The sequence below is a fragment of the Ursus americanus genome, chromosome 14 (genome assembly GCF_024610735.1).
Source record: "Ursus americanus isolate L20-20 chromosome 14, mUrsAme1.1.p, whole genome shotgun sequence".
NCBI lineage: Eukaryota > Metazoa > Chordata > Mammalia > Carnivora > Ursidae > Ursus > Ursus americanus.
The window spans coordinates 63,012,088-63,031,402 of NC_142140.1; the positions used below are offsets into that span (position 1 = coordinate 63,012,088).

At 57.3% G+C, this 19,315-nt stretch overlaps 1 protein-coding gene across 1 annotated transcript; it reads left to right on the plus strand.

Moving 5' to 3' along the window:
- Window positions 1-703: 703 nt before the first annotated feature.
- ALOX15B (arachidonate 15-lipoxygenase type B) lies at window positions 704-9,820 on the plus strand. Its single transcript, XM_045797319.2, has 14 exons — window positions 704-880; window positions 962-1,184; window positions 1,375-1,456; window positions 3,890-4,012; window positions 4,279-4,382; window positions 5,645-5,817; window positions 6,043-6,189; window positions 6,281-6,484; window positions 7,453-7,539; window positions 7,637-7,806; window positions 7,988-8,109; window positions 8,207-8,307; window positions 8,388-8,558; window positions 8,975-9,820. The coding sequence occupies exons 1-14, from the start codon at window positions 734-736 to the stop codon at window positions 9,152-9,154; spliced, it is 2,034 nt and encodes a 677-aa protein (XP_045653275.1). The 5' UTR covers window positions 704-733; the 3' UTR covers window positions 9,155-9,820.
- Window positions 9,821-19,315: the final 9,495 nt, after the last annotated feature.

Below are 19,315 nucleotides of genomic sequence, written 5' to 3' on the forward strand. Positions count from 1 at the left end.
CTAGACCCCACTGCAGTTTCTCCGCTTGGATGTCTAGTAGGCATCCTACACAGCATTTTCCAGACCAGAACCCCCAAATCTATTATTCCCCAAAACCGAAATCCGTACCTCCTCCCTGACATCTCTCCCTGTCTCCTTCACTGCATCCCTGCCTTGTTCTCTGATTCATTTTCTCTCACACTCGGTTTTCAACCTGCAAGGGGGCAAAGACTGGATCTTGCCTGGGCAGTCTTCACCGTACATAAGAAAGTCCGTGGCACATGGTTGGCTCTCAAAATTATTTATTAGATGCAATAAAATAGTGAGGCAGGCCAAGAAGAGCTGTAGAAAGTGGGGAGGTGGGCCTGCAGAGGCTTTTAGAGGCTAAGAAGGCAAAGAAACAAAGGGGGGGGCGCAAATGTATCTCTGACCCCTGCTGAATCCTGACTCTCTCTCTGGCCCTGCATCCCTGGAAGGTCCCGTCCCAAACCTCAGGACACCCCATCCCTGCTCACCCAGCACTGCTGAGCCTCCCAGCCCCGCCAGTGTCTGCCCTGGGCCGGGCGTGTGTTTGCTTGCCGGGGGGGGGGGGGGGGGCGAAGGAGCTCCGTGGGCACTCGGAATGGGGGACAACAGTCCGCCGCGCGTGACCGGGGCCTGGCGGGGCGGGGTGGAGCGGGGCGTGTCCCAGGCTGAGCCGCCAGCTTTAAAGGTCTCAGCGGCAGCGGCAGCCAGCCAGACTTGGGTCGGCACCATGGCCAAGTACAGCGTGCGAGTGTCTACTGGGGAGGCCATCGGGGCTGGCACGTGGAACAAAATAGCTGTCAGCGTCGTGGGGACCCGGGGAGAGACACCCCCACTGCGCCTGGACCACCTGGGCAAGGAGTTCAGCGCGGGCGCTGTGAGTGCACAGCGGAGCGGGGTGGAGGCGGAGGAGGGAGCAGGGGACGGCCCCCTTCGATCCTGAGTGTCTCCCCTCCAGGTGGAGGAGTTCGAGGTGGAGTCCCCCCAGGACGTGGGCGAGGTGCTACTGCTGCGCGTGCACAAGGCGCCCCTGCTGCTGCCCGCCCCGATCGGGCCCCTGAGCCGGGACGCCTGGTTCTGCCGCTGGTTCCAGCTCACGCCCCCGCAGGGCGTCCCCCTGCGCTTCCCCTGCTACCAGTGGCTGGATGGCGCGGTGAGCCTGGCTCTGCGCGCTGGGCCGGGTGAGCCGGGCAGGCGCGGCGGGCCTGGTGGGGGGGAAAGGCAGGGGAGGGGAAAGGCCGGCCGGTGTGGCCCCTGGGGAGGAGAGCGGGCAGCCCACTGTGGGAGCAAGGGACCAGGGGCTGGGGCCAGAGGTGGGGGGGGGGCGGTGCTGTTTCTCTGCCCTCATCACCCGTTCCTGTGCGCTCACAGCCAAGGTCTCCGGGGCAGACGACCACCCCACCCTCCAGCAACAGCGCCAGGAAGAGCTGCAGGCCAGGCAGGACTCCTACCAGTGAGGAGCGGGATGCTGTGGGGTGCTGGGGTGGGGTGGGGGGTCACCCAAGGAATGTGGGGCAGCCCGGGTTGCGCTGGTTTGACACTGACTGAAGTCCCCTCCAGCCCTCTCCGAGGACAACTTCAGCATCCCGGGGCTTGTTAGAAATGCAAATTCCCGACACCCTCAGGCCTCCTGAATCACCTCCAGAGGGTGGGGGCAGCCATACGGCTGTAACCAGCCTTCCGGAGCACTGGGGTGTGCCGTAATGTTCCGGAGCACTCGGGGGTGCTGTAACAAGCCTTCCGGAGAGTGCCCGCAAGAGTAACCGTCCCCGCGAGAGTGCCCGCAAGAGTGCAAAAACCAGGGCTGGAAATGCTTCACCCTTGCAGGTGTCTTGCTTGCCCTGGGGCTTTTTCATCCATTAACGTGTTCTATTCTCCTGGAAATCTGGGCGGAGCCAGGAATCCACCACCGCGAAGCCCAAGAAACTCATCCTCCAGGGCAGGTGGGAGGAGGGCTCTTTGTCTGCCCCAGGCTCCGCTGGGAGAGTCTGGCCCCGGAGGCAGCAGGAGGGCTGGGGCTGCGGGTGAGGACAAAGCCAGGGACCAGGGGCGCTGAGGGGCAGGTTTTCAAAAGCTCGAGCTCTGGCCAGCTCAGCTGCTGCCCGGAAGCCTGGGCTGCAAGGCTGTTGCTCCAGGAGTCTGGGACCCAGGAGTCTGGGACCCAGTAGCCGCAGGCTTATTGGTTCCTGGTGATTCCACATGTGTTGGGAATTCTAGCCCCAAGGAAACCACTGCACCAAATCAGCCCGCAGCGGCCCCCGGTGAGGGAACAGATATGGAGGTCGAGGGTGTCTGCGATGTGGCCTTTCTTTCCTATCAAAAGCAAGACCCAGGGGTTCAGAGACCTAGGGCCGGTCTAGGCCCTTCCCAAAGGAGGCATCATTTGACCTGGGCTCCAATTGCCTAGGTCCTCAGGGCTTAAAGCGTGTCAGCAGATCACAGTGTCAGCATTGCCCGCGAGCTCGCAGGCTCCGGGGCTCACCCACGCCAGACCTGCGCAGTCAGAACCAGCTCAGTCAAGATCTCTGGGTGAAGGGTCTTGGACATTCCCGTGTGAGAAGCAGGGCTGGGCCGCCACCTAGGAGCCCCGTACTTTAATTGCCACTTATTCTTCCAAGTCAAAAGTTCAAGCCCAAGGGCAATGACTGACTAAATGAGTGAGAGGTGGACTAGCCTGGGGCAGGGTGGGGGTGTGTTCAGCTTTGCAGAGACAGGATTTCACCATTGCACCCAAAGTCCTTAGGCTGCATTGCTTGCTTGCTCAAACGCCTGAGGCCCATGGCAGAGTAAATTTCTGGGCTCTCCCGAGCGTATGGAAGTCAAAGTGTCTCTCCATGGGATGCCCGCCCAAGGCTGCTGAAGCCTTCCGGAAGTCCCTCTGTGAGATGCATCTGTGTGAGTCAGGGATTTTGTGCTTGCAAGAAAAAAACATAGGCCAGCAAGCAGACCAGGGATAGGGGGGTGGGGTGGGGGGAGTGTGTCAGGAGGACACACACAGACGTACTGGAAGGACAGCCAGATCTCAGAGGCCAGAAACAAGGTGATTCTCTCCCTGTCTCTACGGGCCTAGACGCTTCTCTTTCTCTTGCTTCACATCTCTCTCTCTTCGTAGAACAGCTTTCTCTGGGTCCCAGTCCATACAGTGGGAAATGGCCGGAACTAACAGTCCCTATGTTGGCATGCGGTGGTCCAGATATCCAGACAGATGGCCTCTCTGGCTCAACCCTGTTTAAAAATAATAATAATAAAATAAAATAGAAAATAAAAAAATTCAGCCAAGTCCATTTGAAGATCAAGTTGGCTTTATGCAATGATTCTCGAATCAGGCAGCATCCCCCCTAGCAGCTCTGACGAGCCATACAAAGCGGCAGCCTTTTCTAGGCAGATGGGGACAGAAAAAGGAAGTTTCAAGCAAAAAGCGGGTTGTTTCAGGCAAGATCACCTTCCTTTGGAGAAAGGTGGGGATCAGGCAGATTTCCTCACTGGTGATGACCCAATAATTCCAGATTGGTTAAAGGTCAATTTCCTGAGAGCAGCTGACCTTTCAAATAGGTTAGGCGTGAAGCCTTGGTTTGCCAATATGGGCTTAGCACAAGTGACTCCATTTTGGACCCGATGTCTCTTTCTTAATAGCCCCAATCTCTGATTCCCCGGAAAGGACTTTGATTGGCCTAGCTCTGGTTAGGTGTCCAGCCCGGGACCGTCAGCTGTGACCAGGGGAGAAGTCTCATTGTGGGCGGAGGCAGAGGGCAGAGCTTGGGAATGCCCTTCCTCGTAGAAGGGGGCTGGCTCTGACGAGGGCCTCCAGGGGCCTACCTCTCCCTTTGCCCTAATCGGTGGGTTCCCTGAGCCTTCTTGGGACCCACCTTCCTGCTCCTCCCTCCAGCTGGAAGACTTACAGCCCAGGCTGGCCTCACTGCCTGAATGAGAAGTCTGTGAAAGATCTGGATCTCAACATCAAATACTCTGTAATGAAGAATTCCTGCTTCTACCTGAAAGTCAGCTCTGCGTAAGGATGCCCACTCCCTCCCTACCCTGGGCCTCAGCTGCCCTAGGACTCCTGCCTTCTGCCCTCCCCCGCCATCAAGCACATGGGTCCCACAGTCCTCCCCAGGGCACAGCCTCTGCCTACCACCAATTCCCACAGGACAGTGATGACCTCAGGGGCAGTGGCTACTTCAGGACCTGGGGGCTGGTTCAAGAGCCCAGGAAGCTGACAGGGAAGGGTCTCGCAAGGCCTCTTGCCCCCTCCCCAACCTTGACACCCCCTGGCAGGTTTTCGGAGATGAAACTCAAGGGGCTGCTAGACCGCAAGGGACCCTGGGAGAGTCTGGATGAGATGCAGACTATGTTGAACTTCCGGAAGACTCCGGCCGCGGGTGAGGAACTCGGGCAGGGGCTCCTGACTTCTTCCCTGAGACCTCAGGTCTCCTAGCTGTCATGAGCCTCAGAAAACCAAGCCCTGATTCACTGAGTGACCCGGGCAGGCCCCTGTCGCTCTAGACCTTACTTCCTCCACAAATACAAAAGAGGGTGGAGACTGGGCGTGTCCCTAACCTTCTCACGCCCCTTAATCCAACTGGCATTTGTTTGGGCAGCGACCCATCAGACACTGGGATAGGGCTGTGGACACAGTCTCTGTCCCCACAGGGCTCACAGTGGGGACAGGCTCAAAAGTGGATGATAGGCTCAAAATCAAAATACCGTTTCCCTCATGAAACCTGTTCATTGGCCCCCGTGAGAATACATAAAAGGGGGACCTGCCTCGTCTGGGCAGTGGGGGGTGTCCTGGAAAGTCCCCCAGGAGGGGACTTTTGGGCCAAGACCTCAAAGTTGAGTAGGTGTTACCAGTACCAAGAATGGGCAGGGTGCGTTTCGGGCTCAGTGGACAGTGAATGCGAGGGCCCCAAAGGTGGAAGGACCAGAGGCCTTTGGGGGGGAAGAAAGACCTCTGCCTTGGCCAAAGAGAGGGAAGATAAGAGACAGAGTGGGGGCAGTGCACGGAACCCCGGGGGACTCGCAGGGCTGGGTAGCCCAGGGCAGGAATTGGGCTTTTCCCAAGCGGGGGGGGGGGGGGGGGGAGCTTTGGCTGGCTGCCAGCCGAGGACCAGGCGGCCAGATGTGCCCTGTGGGTGGCACGGTGTTAGCAGGCGTGACTGGAAGCAGGAGAAGCAGTTATGAGGCCCTGGCCACGGTCCGCAGAGCATCGGCAGGGCGGACAGGTGGGGCCCGAGCTGCTGGGGATGGAGTGTCAGTGGGGCCCGATGGGAAGAGGAGAGGGAACTCACGTGAGTGGTCCCCAGCTCTGCTGCGGCAACCAGCTGGATGGGGGTGCCGGTCCCCAGACGCCAGGCGACGGGAGGGGCGGGGCCGGAGCAGGAGCTCCCAGTGCTGTGTTTGAGGCTGCCAAATCCTGGCCTTGGGGCGTCAGGTAGGCGGACGGCAGGACAGGTGGGCTGGGGACTCAGATTTGCTGCTGGGTGAGAGGCAGTGGCTGAAGCCCAGGCAGAGAAAGGTACAGAGTGAGAAGCGAAGAGAGCCCGGGATGGCCCCAGGAGCCAGCAACTCCACAGTGAAGCTGCGGGGAGGGGGTCCATGCTGAGATGACCTAGCTGCCTTCCCCCCCGCTTCCCCCCCCCAGAGTATGTGGTTGAACACTGGCAGGAGGACGCCTTCTTCGCCTCCCAGTTCCTGAATGGCCACAACCCTGTCCTGATCCGCCGCTGTCGCCACCTCCCAGAGAACTTCCCCGTCACTGAGGACATGGTGGCCCCTGTGCTGGGCCCTGGGACCAGCCTGAAGGCTGAGCTGGAGGTGAGCGACTCGGGGGTCCAGGCTCTGCACACCGCCATCCCAGTGCCTTCAGGCCTGTCCCCTATTGGAGAGGGCCGTGCGTTCCTAAGGACCTGCCCTGTGCGGGCAACAGCACCCTCTCGTGGGGAACACTCCTCCCCCCCCAACCCAGTCTTCTCCCTGCCCCGCCCCTGCATCCTTTAGAGAGCCAGGTGGCAGCCCCTGCTCCCCTTCTCTCTCTTGCAGAGGGGCTCCGTGTTCCTGGTGGATCATGGCATCCTCTCTGGCATCCACGGCAACGTCGTGAATGGGCAGCCCCAGTTCTCTGCGGCCCCGATGACCCTGCTGTACCAGCGCCCCAGGGGAGGACCGCTGCTGCCCCTCGCCATCCAGGTCAGCGGCGGGGCAGGGGGAGGGAGGGGTTTGACGGAGGGGTCGGCAGACACCCCACGGCCCCCTCTCCCTGCACCGGCTCCTCCTACAGCTCAGCCAGACCCCGGGACCCGACAGCCCCATCTTCCTGCCCAGCGACAACAAGTGGGACTGGCTGCTGGCCAAGACGTGGGTGCGGAACGCCGAGTTCTCGGTCAACGAGGCTCTCACGCACCTGCTGCAGGCCCACCTGCTGCCTGAGGTTTTCACGATGGCTACGCTGCGCCAGCTGCCGCAATGCCACCCACTCTTCAAGGTCAGTGTCTCGGCAGCATATCCTAGACTGTGTCCCTGCACCTCGGGGTGCTCTTCAGCCTGTCCCCGTGGGGCCCTGTCCTGCCAGGCGGGGGTCAGAGCCCCCATCCTGCTGCAGCAGCCTCTCCTTGCACGACTGCCCCGGGAGCCTGCTTTCCCGCAGGCCCTGCACCTGGAAGAGGGGAATGGGGGCTGGGGTGAGGCAGGACTCTGCATGGGACTTCTCAGGGGAAAGCAGGCGGACAGTCAGCAGCCGTCCGGAAGCCTGTTCTTAGGAGAGATCTAAGGCTCATGTCAGAGTGTGCACTTGGCTTTGAGGGACCAGCAGTTTTCTTGCAGACAGCAGCAGGGGTGAGGGAGCCCGGGGAGGGAGACCCACGTTTCTACCATGGGCTCTGCTAAACCTTCAGATGGCCCGGATTCCTTTCCTGCAGGAACCTGGGGCCCCACTTCTCGGAAGGACAGGAATTCTCCCAGGCAGGGGCCATGGCTCTTTGGATTCTCTGATTCTTACTTGGACAGTGTCCTGGGTCCCGGATGCAGGCCCTTCTCTATCCTCTCCCGTCCAGGTTGATTCTTTCTGACCATCGGCAGCTCCCAGGGCCTGGTACTCTGGGCGATGGTTCCATTTTGCTCCATGGGCCCTGCTTTTCATGGTGCATTGGCTGCCCAAGGGTTAGTAAATCACAGAATGCCGAAGCTGGGGGGCTCGTCATGCTCCTCCTGATCGGCCCCCTCATGTGCCCAGAGAGAGGAGGGCGCCAGGCCCAGGTCATAGAACAGAATGCCGGTGGAAGCCCAGCCCCCGACGTGAGGTCCGGAGCCCTGATCCCTGTCCCTGGCTGGCCCTCTTGCCGCTGTCATCTCTTCCCATGGGTGATTTACAAGACTTGGTGCCTCTAGGCAGGGGGGGTCTGGGGCTGGAGAGACCCAGGCCTCACCCACGTCTGTGTTCTCCGACCATTCTAGCTGTTGGTCCCACACACTCGGTACACACTGCATATTAACACTCTGGCCCGCGAGCAGCTCATCGCCCCGGGGAAGGTGGTGGACAGGGTAAGCTCTGGCGCGGGGGCGGGGGGGGGGGGGATTCCCCGTGTTTCCCACCAGTCCTGGGCCCAGCGCTCCGGCAGCCAGCAGTTCTGTCTCCCAGTCCACAGGCATTGGCATTGAGGGCTTCTCGGAGCTGATCCAGAGGAACATGGAACAGCTCAACTATTCCGTCCTGTGTCTGCCCGAGGATATCCGGGCCCGGGGAGTTGAAGACATCCCAAATTACTACTACCGGGATGACGGGTTGCAGATCTGGGCTGCCGTGGAGAGGTGAGGTGGCCATCTCCAGCAAGCTGGGGGGGTGGGGGAAGCGCGAAGATCGGGGAGGAGCAGCAGGGCCCAGGGAGGCTCGCGACAAGGAGCAGGGCTGGATGTGAATGACACCGAGCTGTGTTGCTCCTCGGAGACGCTCGGGGTCCAAAGTTGGGCCTGAACCCAGTGCACCTTGTAGCTTTGTCTCCGAAATAATCAACATCTACTACCCGAGTGATGTCTCCGTGCGTGATGACGGTGAACTCCAGGCCTGGGTGCAGGAGATCTTCTTGGAGGGCTTCCTGGGCAGGAAGAGCTCAGGTACGGGGATCTCAGCCCTCGGGCCCCACCCTCAGTCCCCTGTAGCGGGGTCCTCAGGACCCTGGTGGCCGCATGCCCAGCGCCCCTGCCCCCGCAGGTATGCCCTCCGCGCTGGAGACCCGGGAAGCCCTGGTACAGTACATCACCATGGTGATCTTCAGCTGCTCAGCCAGGCATTACGCTGTCAGCGCTGGGCAGGTGAGCGGGGTCGGTGCCGGGCCGGTGGGATGGAAGGGGGCCCGGCTCCTAGGACTCAACGTTGCCTTCTTGGCCTTCAGTTCGACTCCTGTGTCTGGATGCCCAACCTGCCTCCGTCCATGCAGCTGCCACCCCCCACCTCCAAAGGCCAGACAAAGCCAGAGGGGTTTCTAGCTACCCTCCCGCCAGTCAATGCCACGTGTGACATTATCATTACCCTCTGGTTGCTGAGCAAGGAGCCTGGAGACCAAGTGAGTGCAGGGGCCTGTGGGCCGGGCCAGGCCAGCTCTGGGATATGCGAGGCGGGGGAGGTCCTTTCCCTTCTCTGGCCCAGACCCCACGGTGCCTCCAAGGCGCTGGGACCCCTCCCCCCACTGAAGCTTCCCAGGGGGACACATGACGTTGGACATCTCACAAGGAGGGTCAAAGGATCACATGAGTCACCCTCGCTGCAAGGAGATCATGCCAGGGGGTGGGGACGCCTCCTGGAAAGCTCCTACTCGAGCTTTCAGTCCCCAGGAGCGGCCTGCGGTGGTCCTTGCTGTTTAGAGGAAGGAGCGGGGCTGAGGCTCGGAAGGAGGCTGCTTCCAGGTCCCCGGGGTGGACGGCTAGGGCGGGTCCCAGCTGCTGAGCGGCCCCTTCACGCCACCTTGTCGTTGGTTCCCAGCGGCCCCTGGGCACCTACCCGGATGAGCACTTCACGGAGGAGGCCCCTCAGCAGAGCATCGCTGCCTTCCAGAGCCGCCTGGCCCAGATCTCAAAGGAGATCCAGGAGCGGAACCAGGGGCTGCCACTGCCTTACACCTACCTGGACCCTCCGCTCATCGAGAACAGCGTGTCCATCTAAATCCCCTGCAGAGCAGGCTGCTCGGAGGCATTCCTTAGGCCCCATCCATCTAGGCCACCCAGACAAAAGGACTCCCCCAGAAAACCAGGACCCCATATGCCTCTCCCGGGACAACCAAGCCACACAGAACTCACCCCACACACCACAAAACAGCAGAAACGAAACACCCCAGAGAACAGCACCACCGTGCCTTTTAAAGACTCCAAGGGTCAAAGTTTCCAAACGCCCCCAGCTCCCTTAAAGGGTTTTATGACTTTGTGTTGCTTTGCAGGTTTGCATTACATTATGATGGGGCGGGGGGGACGTAATCCTGCCCCTGACCCCGCTGACCGCCGCCAAGCGGGCTTAATGGTCACCTGACACAGGGCAGCCCTCCCGGCAGGTTGAAAAATTGCCCAAAAGGTTGATAGTGACCTATGGTCCCGGCTATAAAAATGAACAATGCACTAAGAAGGGGCCACCAGAAGCAGGGCAGAAGGAGAAGGACACCTGTCTGGGCCGTGCCCACATATGCTTTCCTAAATCTTGTTCCAAAGTTGGACGAAAGCTTGCATATTATAACGCAGTTTCCATTTCCAGTTAATCGAAAAATAGTAGAGCCATAATAATCATACATTGCTTTCCTGATTCAATCGTCGGTGATTAAATTCCAAAGCTTCGTACACATTCTTCCCTTCTGTTTTTCTTTTTTCTCGTCCCAAATCCAGAAGCGTCCATTAAGGCCAAAATGGCTCCCTTGGAATTCACCGAATGGTTTCCATCTCGCCTCGTGTTCTGGGTATCACTGCTTTGGTTTTTGAGGTTTGCTAAGGTTTATAAACCATGTGGACAGAATGTAATATGTATTCGAGTCACTGTGCAAACACAACCACTGAGAGAGAGCGACGCCACTTGACTTGGAATGGTAGAAATCGTTGGTTGATGTATAGAAAGTTCGTGCTCGCTAAATATCTCAGATTGGGGCCATAGGACCTATGGTGGCCAATGGACTCTGGAGGAAGCAATGTATGTCACTTCCCCGATGAGACAGTTGAGAGCCGGCGTCCTCCCCCATCCTTCCCTCGCTCTTGAGGCTGCCGTGGAGGTGTGCTCCAGAAGACGTGGACCCCCTCCTCCCCTTGATCCCTAGCCTGCAGGCTCACGAGGACAGGGTTTATAACTGCCCACCACAGCGCCTGGCACACACCAGGTGCTCGGTAAGTAGGCGTTGAATGGAGGACTTTATACACAATGATTCCTCAAACCCTTCCATGCCCCTTTGCCTAAGGGAGACCCGTGTGTCTCCCCAGCTAGCCCATGAGTTTCTTGAAGGCAGGAGCTGGGTGTCATGCAGTTTATATTCCCGGGGCCCAGCGCTGTGCTGACACACGAGAGATAGCTGACAAATGTTTGTTTGATGATGGATAAAAGGGAGAATGATTGAATGTACATACGTGTGGATGGATGGATGGATGGATGGATGGATGGATGGATGGATGGACAGATGGATGGATGAACTACTGAGTTGGAAGGCAATTCCGCTCCAGTGAACAAACCAATATTTCCTTCGATGTATATCTTCTGGGAGCAACTATCATCTCCTGGAGAAAATGGAGAAACCAAGGCAGCCCAGCGGTGGAAATCCAAGCATTCAGTCTCCAATCGTCCTTGGAGAAGCCACCACTCCCTCCACCACCCAGGCCTGTGACCCCTCTGACTCTCTTTCTCTCTCTCTGTCTCTGTCTGCCTGTCTCTCCTCTGTCTCTCACACACACACCCCCAGTTCTTGGACTCTTGGCTGATGGGCCAAAGAACAGAAGGTCATTACAGGTAACATTCACCTCTAGGGAAGATCTAGTTCAGAGTGATGGTCCCCTTGGCCCAGGGTGGGGACTTTCTCATAGACAATAAGGCAGTGGGCATCCAGGTCCCAGACTCATGCTGTGGAGATCCCGCCCCAACTGGGCTTGCTGGCCAGAGGGGAGGAGGAGCGCCCTCTTTACCACCCCGACTCCAGCCTTTCAGTTAGGGAATCAGGGAGTGGAGGGCACAGGGCCCTAAAAGTGGGGCAGGACCCTCGTTTACCCCTGCCACCCCCTGCCCAGTATTCTAGGACTGGGTGGCGTGAGTCACCAGGGAAGGAGGGGGACAAAGGTGCAGGTAGGTGGCAGCAAAAGGGGTAGAAAACAGAAATGCAAGACTCTAACACATCAGCACGGAACGGGTTAATGACACAAGGCATTGCCAGGCATAAAATCACAGGCTCGTAAGAGAGACGGGTAGCTATGTGCAAACGGTAGTAAATACCTGGAATATAGGAAGACCTTGTACCAACTAACAGCCCAGCAGAAAAGAGGGCACAGAAGAGGACATTTTTTAAAGACAGTCCATAAAATAAACCTCAACGTCTAACCAACCTGTGAAAAGATATTTAATCTCACTGATCGTTAGGAAAGTATACCCAGAGTTGTCAAGGGCCTGAGGCAACCGAGCCCTGGTATAACAGTGGAGCAGCGTGCCTTTGGGGGCGAGCTCTCTGGAAGTCTCAATCAGACTTTAAAATCTAAAAGAAAAAAAAAAAGTTTAATCCAGCGAACCACTTATAACAAGGTGTCTTACTAAAAAAAAAAAAAGGCGGGGACGCCTGGGGGGCTCAGTCGGTGAAGCGTCTGCCTTCGACTTGGGTCATGATCCCAGGGTCGTGGGATCGAGTCCTGCATCGGGCTCCCTGCTCAGCAGAGAGCCTGCTTCTGCCTCTCTCCCTCTCTGTGTTAAATAAATAAATAAATAAAATCTTTTAAAAAATGTTCGTATCTTAAATTTAAAATACTTTATTGCTGAAAAATGCTAACTCTCATCTGAGCTTTCAGCCGGTCCTCCTTTTTTTTTTTGCTGGTGGAGGGTCTTGCCTCAGTGTTGATGGCTGCCGAGGGCTGCGGTGACAGCAGCAATTTCTTAAAATAAGACAACAGTGAAATTTGCTGCGTTGATTGACTCTTCCTCTCACGAGTGATTTCCCTGTAGCACGCGACGCTGTTTGACAGCATTTGACGCGTAGAACTTCTTTCAGAATCGGAGCCCGTCCTCTCAAACCCACTGCTGCTTTACCGACTAGCTCACGGAATATTCTCAATCCCTTGTTGTCGTTTCAACAACCCTCCCAGCAACTTCACCAGGAGAACATTCCATCTCAAGAACCCACTTTCTTTCTTTATCCATACAAAACAACTCTTCTAAACTGGGGCAGACACTCTGGAAAACAGCATGGAGGGTCCTCAAAAAGTTAAAAATAGAACTACTCTATGATCCAGCAGTCCCACTACTAAGTCTTTACCCCACGAATACAAAAACACTACTTCAAAGGGAGACACGCACCCCGATGTTCAAAGCAGCTCTATCTACAACAGCCGAACTATGGAACCAGCCCAAGTGTCCACGGGCAGATGACCGGATAAAGAGGATGTGGTCTATAGATACCATGGACTATTACTCAGCCATCAAAAAGAATGACATCTTGCCATTTGCAACAACATGGTTGGAACGGCAAAGTATTACGCTAAGCGAAATAAGTCAGAGAAAGACAAATACCGTATGATTTCACTCAAGCAAAAAAAGGAAAAAAGACAGAGAGATAGACAAACCAAAAAACACTCTCTTTTTAAAAAAAACCTTTTTTTAAAAAAGATTTTATTTATTTATTTGACAGAGAGAGAGACAGCCAGTGAGAGAGGGAACACAGGCAGGGAGAGGAAGAAGCAGGCTCCCAGTGGAGGAGCCCGATGTGGGGCTCGATCCCAGGACCCTGGGATCAGGCCCTGAGCCAAAGGCAGACGCTTAACCGCTGTGCCACCCAGGCGCCCCCCAAAAAACACTCTTGACTCTCGAAAACAAACCGATGGTCACCAGAGGAATGGAGGGTGGGGGGTAGGAGGGACGGGGGAAACAGGTGATAGGGATGAAGGATGCCTTTGTTGTGATGAGCGCCAGGGGATGGATGGAAGTGTTGAATCGCTATATTGCACACCTGAAACTAATATCACACTGTATGTTAACTACCTGGAATTTAAATAAAAACTTAAAAAAAAAAAAGCTACGCCTTCTCTGTTATGAGATCGCAGTGATTCAATCCCATCTCCTGGCTCCTCTTCTGATTCTAGGTCTTGCTCTTTCCGCTGCCTCTGCACGGACCTCCTCCACTCGAGCCTTGATCCCTCAGAGTCATCCTTGAGCGCTGGCATCGACTTCCTCCAAACTCCTGCTCGTGTGGATATTTTCACTTCTTCCCTTGAATCACCAATGTCCTGAAAGGCATCTAGAATGGTGAATCCTTTCCGGAAGGTTCCAATGTACCTTGCCCAGATCCATCAGAAGAGTCACTCTCTGTGGCAGCTAGAGCCTCACAAAGCAGATTTCTTAAATAATAAAACTCGAAGGTCAAATGAGTCCTTGACCCATGGGGGTCAGATGATCGCTGCGTTGTCAGGCCTGCGAACAACATGCATGTCACTGCCCATCTCCACCAGAGCTCTGCGGAGACCAGGTGCATGGTCAACGGGCAGCCATATTTTGACAAGAATCCTTGTTTCTGAGCAGGGGGTCTCTACAGTGGGCTTCTTCAGTAAACTGTGTCATAGAGGGACGTGCTGTCGTGCAGGCTTTGTGGTTCCACGGACAGAGCACAGGCAGAGCAGACTTCGCAGCATTCTGAAGGGTCTGGGATTCTCAGAATGGCCAACGAGCACTGGCTTCAACTTAAAGTCACGGTTGCGTGAGCCCCTAGCAAGAGAGTCAGCCTGTTCTTTGAAGCTTTGAAGCCGGGCGTTGACTTCTCCTCTCCAGCTATGGAAGTTCCAGGTGGAGTCTTCTTCCAACAGAAGGCTGTTTCCCCTACACGGAAGATCTGTTGCTGAGAGTAGCCACCTTCACTAGTGATCTTAGCTCGATCTTCTGGAGAACTTGCTGCAGGCTCTACGTCAGCACTCGCTGCTTGACCTTGAACATTTATGCCATGGGGACGGCTTCTTTCCCTAAACCTCCGGAACCCACCTCTGCTAGCTTCAGACTTTCCTTCTGCAGCTTCCTCACCTCTCTCGGCCTTCACAGAACGGCTGAGCATTAGGGCCTTGCTCTGGGTTAGGCTGTTGGCTCAACGGAATGTTGGGGCTGGTCTGATCTTCTACCCAGACCACGGAGACTCTCTCCCCATCAGCAAGAAGCCTGGTTCTCTTTCTTATCATTCGTGTGTTCACCGGAGTAGCCATTTAATTTCCTTCCAGAACTTTTCCTCTGCGTTCACAACTTGGCTCACTCTGGCGTGAGAGGCCACGCTTTCAGCCAATCTCGGCTTTCAACACGCCTTCCTCACTAAGCGTCACCATTTCTAGCTTTTGAGTTAAAGTGAGAGACACGTGACTGTTCCTTTCCCTTGAACACTTAGTGGCCACTGTAGGGTTATTATTAACTGGCCTCATTTCAATATTGTTGCGTCTCAGGGAACAGGGAGGCCGAGGAGACGGAGAGATGGGGGAACGGCCCATCGCTTGGGTAGTCAGAACACCCACACCACCTTGTATGGGCGAAGTTCATGGCTCCCAAAGCAATTGCAATGGTACCATCAAAGATCACTGATCACTGATCACCGATCACCGTAACAGAGATAATGCTGAGAAAGTTTGAAATACTGCGAGAGTTGCCAAAATGTGACACAGAGATGTGAAGTGAGCAAATGGCCCCCACGGACTGGCTCGATGCAGGGTTACCACAAACCTTCAGTTTGTAAGAAAAACAAGCAATATCTGCAAAGCACAATACACTGAGACACAAGAAAACGAGGCATGCCCGTGAATACCTCTAAACACGCAGCTCCTTAGCTATTCTTGGAACCGCCGTTACCGCCTTGCCCGGTTGAGTTAAATCTTTGACTTGCGTTCATTCTAATTTTATGAATCGTGTTGGTAATTTTTTTTTAAATTATGCTTTGGCAGGTTGGAGCCAGGGCCCTGCCCAGTCCTCTCCCTGCATCCCCCCGCCTTTGTGCCTGCCCAGGGCCTCTGCTCACTCCCCTGGGAGGACCTGGAGCACATCACGTCCCACCCCTGCCCCCACCGACCTGCGACCTGCGGAAGAGCTGAGGAGGGGACGGAGGTAAGAGGCAAGAGACAGACGCAGGAATGGAGAGAGGGAGAACACGGGGTGACTCAGACTGGTTTACAAGACACTGGCCTCCAGGGCGGGGAGCGGACAGGACAGAGACGCAGAGGAGAAGGCGCCCACAGCTCTCTCCCAGGGCACCTTGGAGAAGGGGATGACGGAGAGTGTCCTGGAGCCAAAAGCAGACCCAGTTCCGGAGAGGCAGCGGCAAGCCTGGGCTGCCACGACAGGAGCTGAGAGCAGATGCGTGCCCACAAGGGGACAGGCGCCTCAGGGTCTCTCCAGAACCACCTGCCAGCTGCCTGTCTCCCGGGGTGCTCTCCGACCCCTGGACAGCAGGCAAGCAAAGACCTTGCTGGGCTCAGGGACCTGGAACAGTGTGCCAGTCAGCCTGACGAGCGCGGGGAAGGCGAGAGCAGGAGACCAGCACACAGGCTGGTGAGTCTTAACTGGGAATTGGGGGGAGCTTGGGAAAGCAGCCACCCAGGAACCACGAACTAGCAGGCCAGGCTCTGCTGTATCCAGCACTTCTCCAAATTCCTGATTTTCACACATGCCACTCAAATCCAAGATGCAGTCTTGGCGCGTGTCACATCAGGGAGCACCTGACATGTACCCCGGAATGGGTGGGGCTGAAGGATCAGTGACTCCCCGGGGGGAAACCCAAGCCTCCATCCCCCTTTCTTCTGAGAAACCACTTACTAGTCCAGTTGTCCAACCACTTGGAGTAGGAGAAAGGGAACATCAGGGAGTGACCGATGCGGGAAGCTGGAGATCTGGGTCCCCAGAGCGGTGGCAGTGCGAGAGGCTGGGGCTTGGGTCGCCGGGGTGGTCCTCCCCACACCCACTCTCTGCAGAATGTGTTCAAACATTCACAGGAGGACATCTTCTTTGCCTCCCAGTTCCTGAATGTCCTCATCCCCATCCTGGTCCAGCACCAACCCAGCATCCCAAAGAACTTCCCCATCACTGAAGCCATGGACCCCTGTGCTGGACCAGCCCGGGACCGGTCTGCAGGCTGAGCTGGAGGTGAGGGGCCCAGGGGTCCAGCCTCCCTTCATCCCATCCCAGTGCCTTCAGGAGCCCAGGCTCCCAACCCCCTGACCTGTCTCTTCCACACAGCCCTGTGGCCCTGCACCCCCCTTTCCCAGCTAGCTCCGCGCTTCTCTGAGTCTGGGCCTACTGCTCACCCCTGGAGGGAGGGGTGTTGCTCTGGGACAGCGAGCGAGGGCTGAGGGGGGAGTGCTCTCTCCTGCTTCTTTGCCAGGATCCATGCACTTGCAGGACCCCTGCCAGTTGTCGTGGTTACTAAGGATGCCCTTCAGCAGGTCTCTGAAGCTCCCCGGAGTTGCTCTCCCTCCTCTCTGCGGGCCGACTGGGATGAGAGGTGCCCCAACCCCTGGACGGTGCCTCTGATTCATAAGGTGCTGTCCTGAGCAGGGCTCACTTGCCTCGCTGTCTATTCTTGAAGCCTGGGCCTGACCGCAGAAAAGTAACCCCAGTACTCTGGTGGGGGGGTGGGGGAGTTGGGGGGGTCTCTTTCTTTGGAATCAGAAGGTGGCTCTGGACTCAATGACCCACTGGCTCCAGGGAATGAGTCTCCTTTAAATGAAATACTCTTGGGTACAGAGTAAAGGCCACTCCTCCCTCCCCCTCTGGAGCCCCCCCCCCCCTCCCCGGGCTGCCTCATCCAACCTCTGACTCAGGTCCTCGCGTCTACTGCACCAGGACACCAACACCGAAGCCCACACTGGGCCCTTGGCACCAGGAAATCAGCCGGGTCGGGGCCCCGGAGCAGCTGAGCTTTGGCCCTGGCAGCGGGGGCCCTCTGCTCAGCAGTCAGTCAGCGTCGCTGGGACAGGACGGGCAGGCTGCCTGCTGCTGATCACCAAGGGCCAGAGGCTTGCACCGTGCACCCCCTCCTCCCGCCCCACCGGCTGGCTGGCCCAGAGATTCAGGATCTTACCCACTGCTACTCCCCAGACGATGTGCTCTGGGTCCGGGCCGCCGCAGAGAGGTGAAGCTCCCCCCTAGGTGCCGAGGGCTCCGGGCCTCCCCCTCGGCTAGATCTCTGTTACCTTGTTCATGCACCACCCCACCCCTTCTGCCCAAACACACTGTTACTTCACACCCCTTTCCTGCCTCCTCCTCTTTCCCCACTGTGTGACCTTGAGCAAGTCACTTAACCTCTCTGTGTCTGTTTCTTCATCTGAAAACAGGGATGAGAAGAGCACCTATCTTACTGGTTATTATTAGAATTAAATGTAAATTAAATGGAGGAGAACAAAACTTCTGAGCAGTCACCCCACAGAGAAGTCTCCAGGGTTTCCTTCAGAGTCGGCCTCACAGACCTCTTTAGGGTCTGCCCCCGGCCTCCACCCCGGTGGCAGGTGCTCTTGATGGCCGGCCTCCCCATGGGTCCCCATCTCCTGCCATTAGCCTGCGGGACCACCTTCCTCAGGCACTGGGATTTAGGACAGCCCCGCCCATGAGCCTCGCGTGGCTGCGTGTTTGCCACACGGAACCGAGTGTTCACTGGGGCCCCTCCGGAACCTGCCTCCCCCCTTCTCCGTCCTTCCTCCTCAGCAGAGACTGAGACTGGGGAGGCCAGGCACCCCGACTGTCCCTCTCTCCCTAACCAAATACTGCCCCTTGGAGCCCAGCTCATGCCCTACCTCCCCTTGAATCCTCGGGGACACCCCCACCATGGACACCCACAGCTGGAGCCATGGACCCACGTGTCCTAACCGTGGCTGGGGCTGGAGGCCACGGTGAGCAAGGCAGATCAGCTCTGCCCTTCGGGAACCAGTGGTGCACACGGATCCAGTCCACTAGCCCGACCGCAGGGGGGCCCCGGCGTCGGATCCTTCCCTGTGGCTCCATCTAGCTCAAGAGGCTGGAGGACGATGCCGACGGCATTGGCAGGCAGCAGTGCAAGGGGTGAGGCTGGGCCTGGGTCAGGGAAGTCTTACAGGAGGGTTTTCTAAGCTGCCTGAGCTCCAGTGAGGTGTCCGCACCTGTCTCCTGCCCTCTAGACGGCACTTCCCAAGGCAGCAGCCCTTGGGTCTCAGCTCTGTTCTCTGCACCTCGCGCCCACGTACGGGTCCCCGTTGCCCTGGGGAGCTCATCGAATATCTCCCCGTGACCATTGTCAGCTCCTCAGCCCAACACGCTGCCGCTGACAGTGGCCAGGTGACCCAGAGCCAAACCTAGGGTCACCGGAGGAAGGGACCTAACAGGAGCACTGGCAACTCTGTGCTTACCGAGTTTGGGGGGTCAGCTTGAATCCAGTGCCAGGATGCCCAATATTCCCACCACCATGCAGGTCTCCCCGCCCCCGGCCCCACCCCCACCACCAAAGGCAGGACAGACCTGGTGGACTCACTCCCCGAGGTCAAGTGCACATGCCAAGCCCTTGTGCAGCTCCAGGGTCTCAGTGATGAAGCCATAAGCAAGGCTCAGGGTGGGGCCAGAGCAGGGGCGGGTCTCAGGTTCCAGAAGAGTGGCTGGGGCTGAGGAAGGGATCCCGGGGACAGGTTGCCTGGAGGGTGCACTTAGCAGGCTGGGCTCCTGGCTGGGCAGAGCCTGGAGTGACGTAGGTTCCCGCAGGTGGGGGCTGCGGTACAGGGTGTTATGGGTTCATAGTAGGTGGAGCTTAGCGCTGTCGAGCATGTCTTGGGTGGTCTAGGTTTCTGCTAGGCTGGACTCAGGGTGGTCTTTTGTCTGGGCAGATGGGTAATTTATGTTCCAAGTTGGACAGGTCTTGAGCGGTCTGAGTCCCTAGGAGGGCAGGGCTCAGGTGGCGCTCGGCCTTGGGTAGATTTTCTGGTGGACTGGGGTCCTCGGAGGTCTGGGTCCCTACGTAGGGGGACTTAAGCTGAGCCAGAATCGCTCTGGGTTGGAAATCGCTTTGGGTTGGTATGGCGGGGTGCAGACGTCCTATCCTTCTCTCCTGCCGACCCCAAGAGCACCTTGGCATCTCCCAGAACTTCACCGAGGAGCCCCGGGGTGGGGGCACCACCTTCCAGGCCT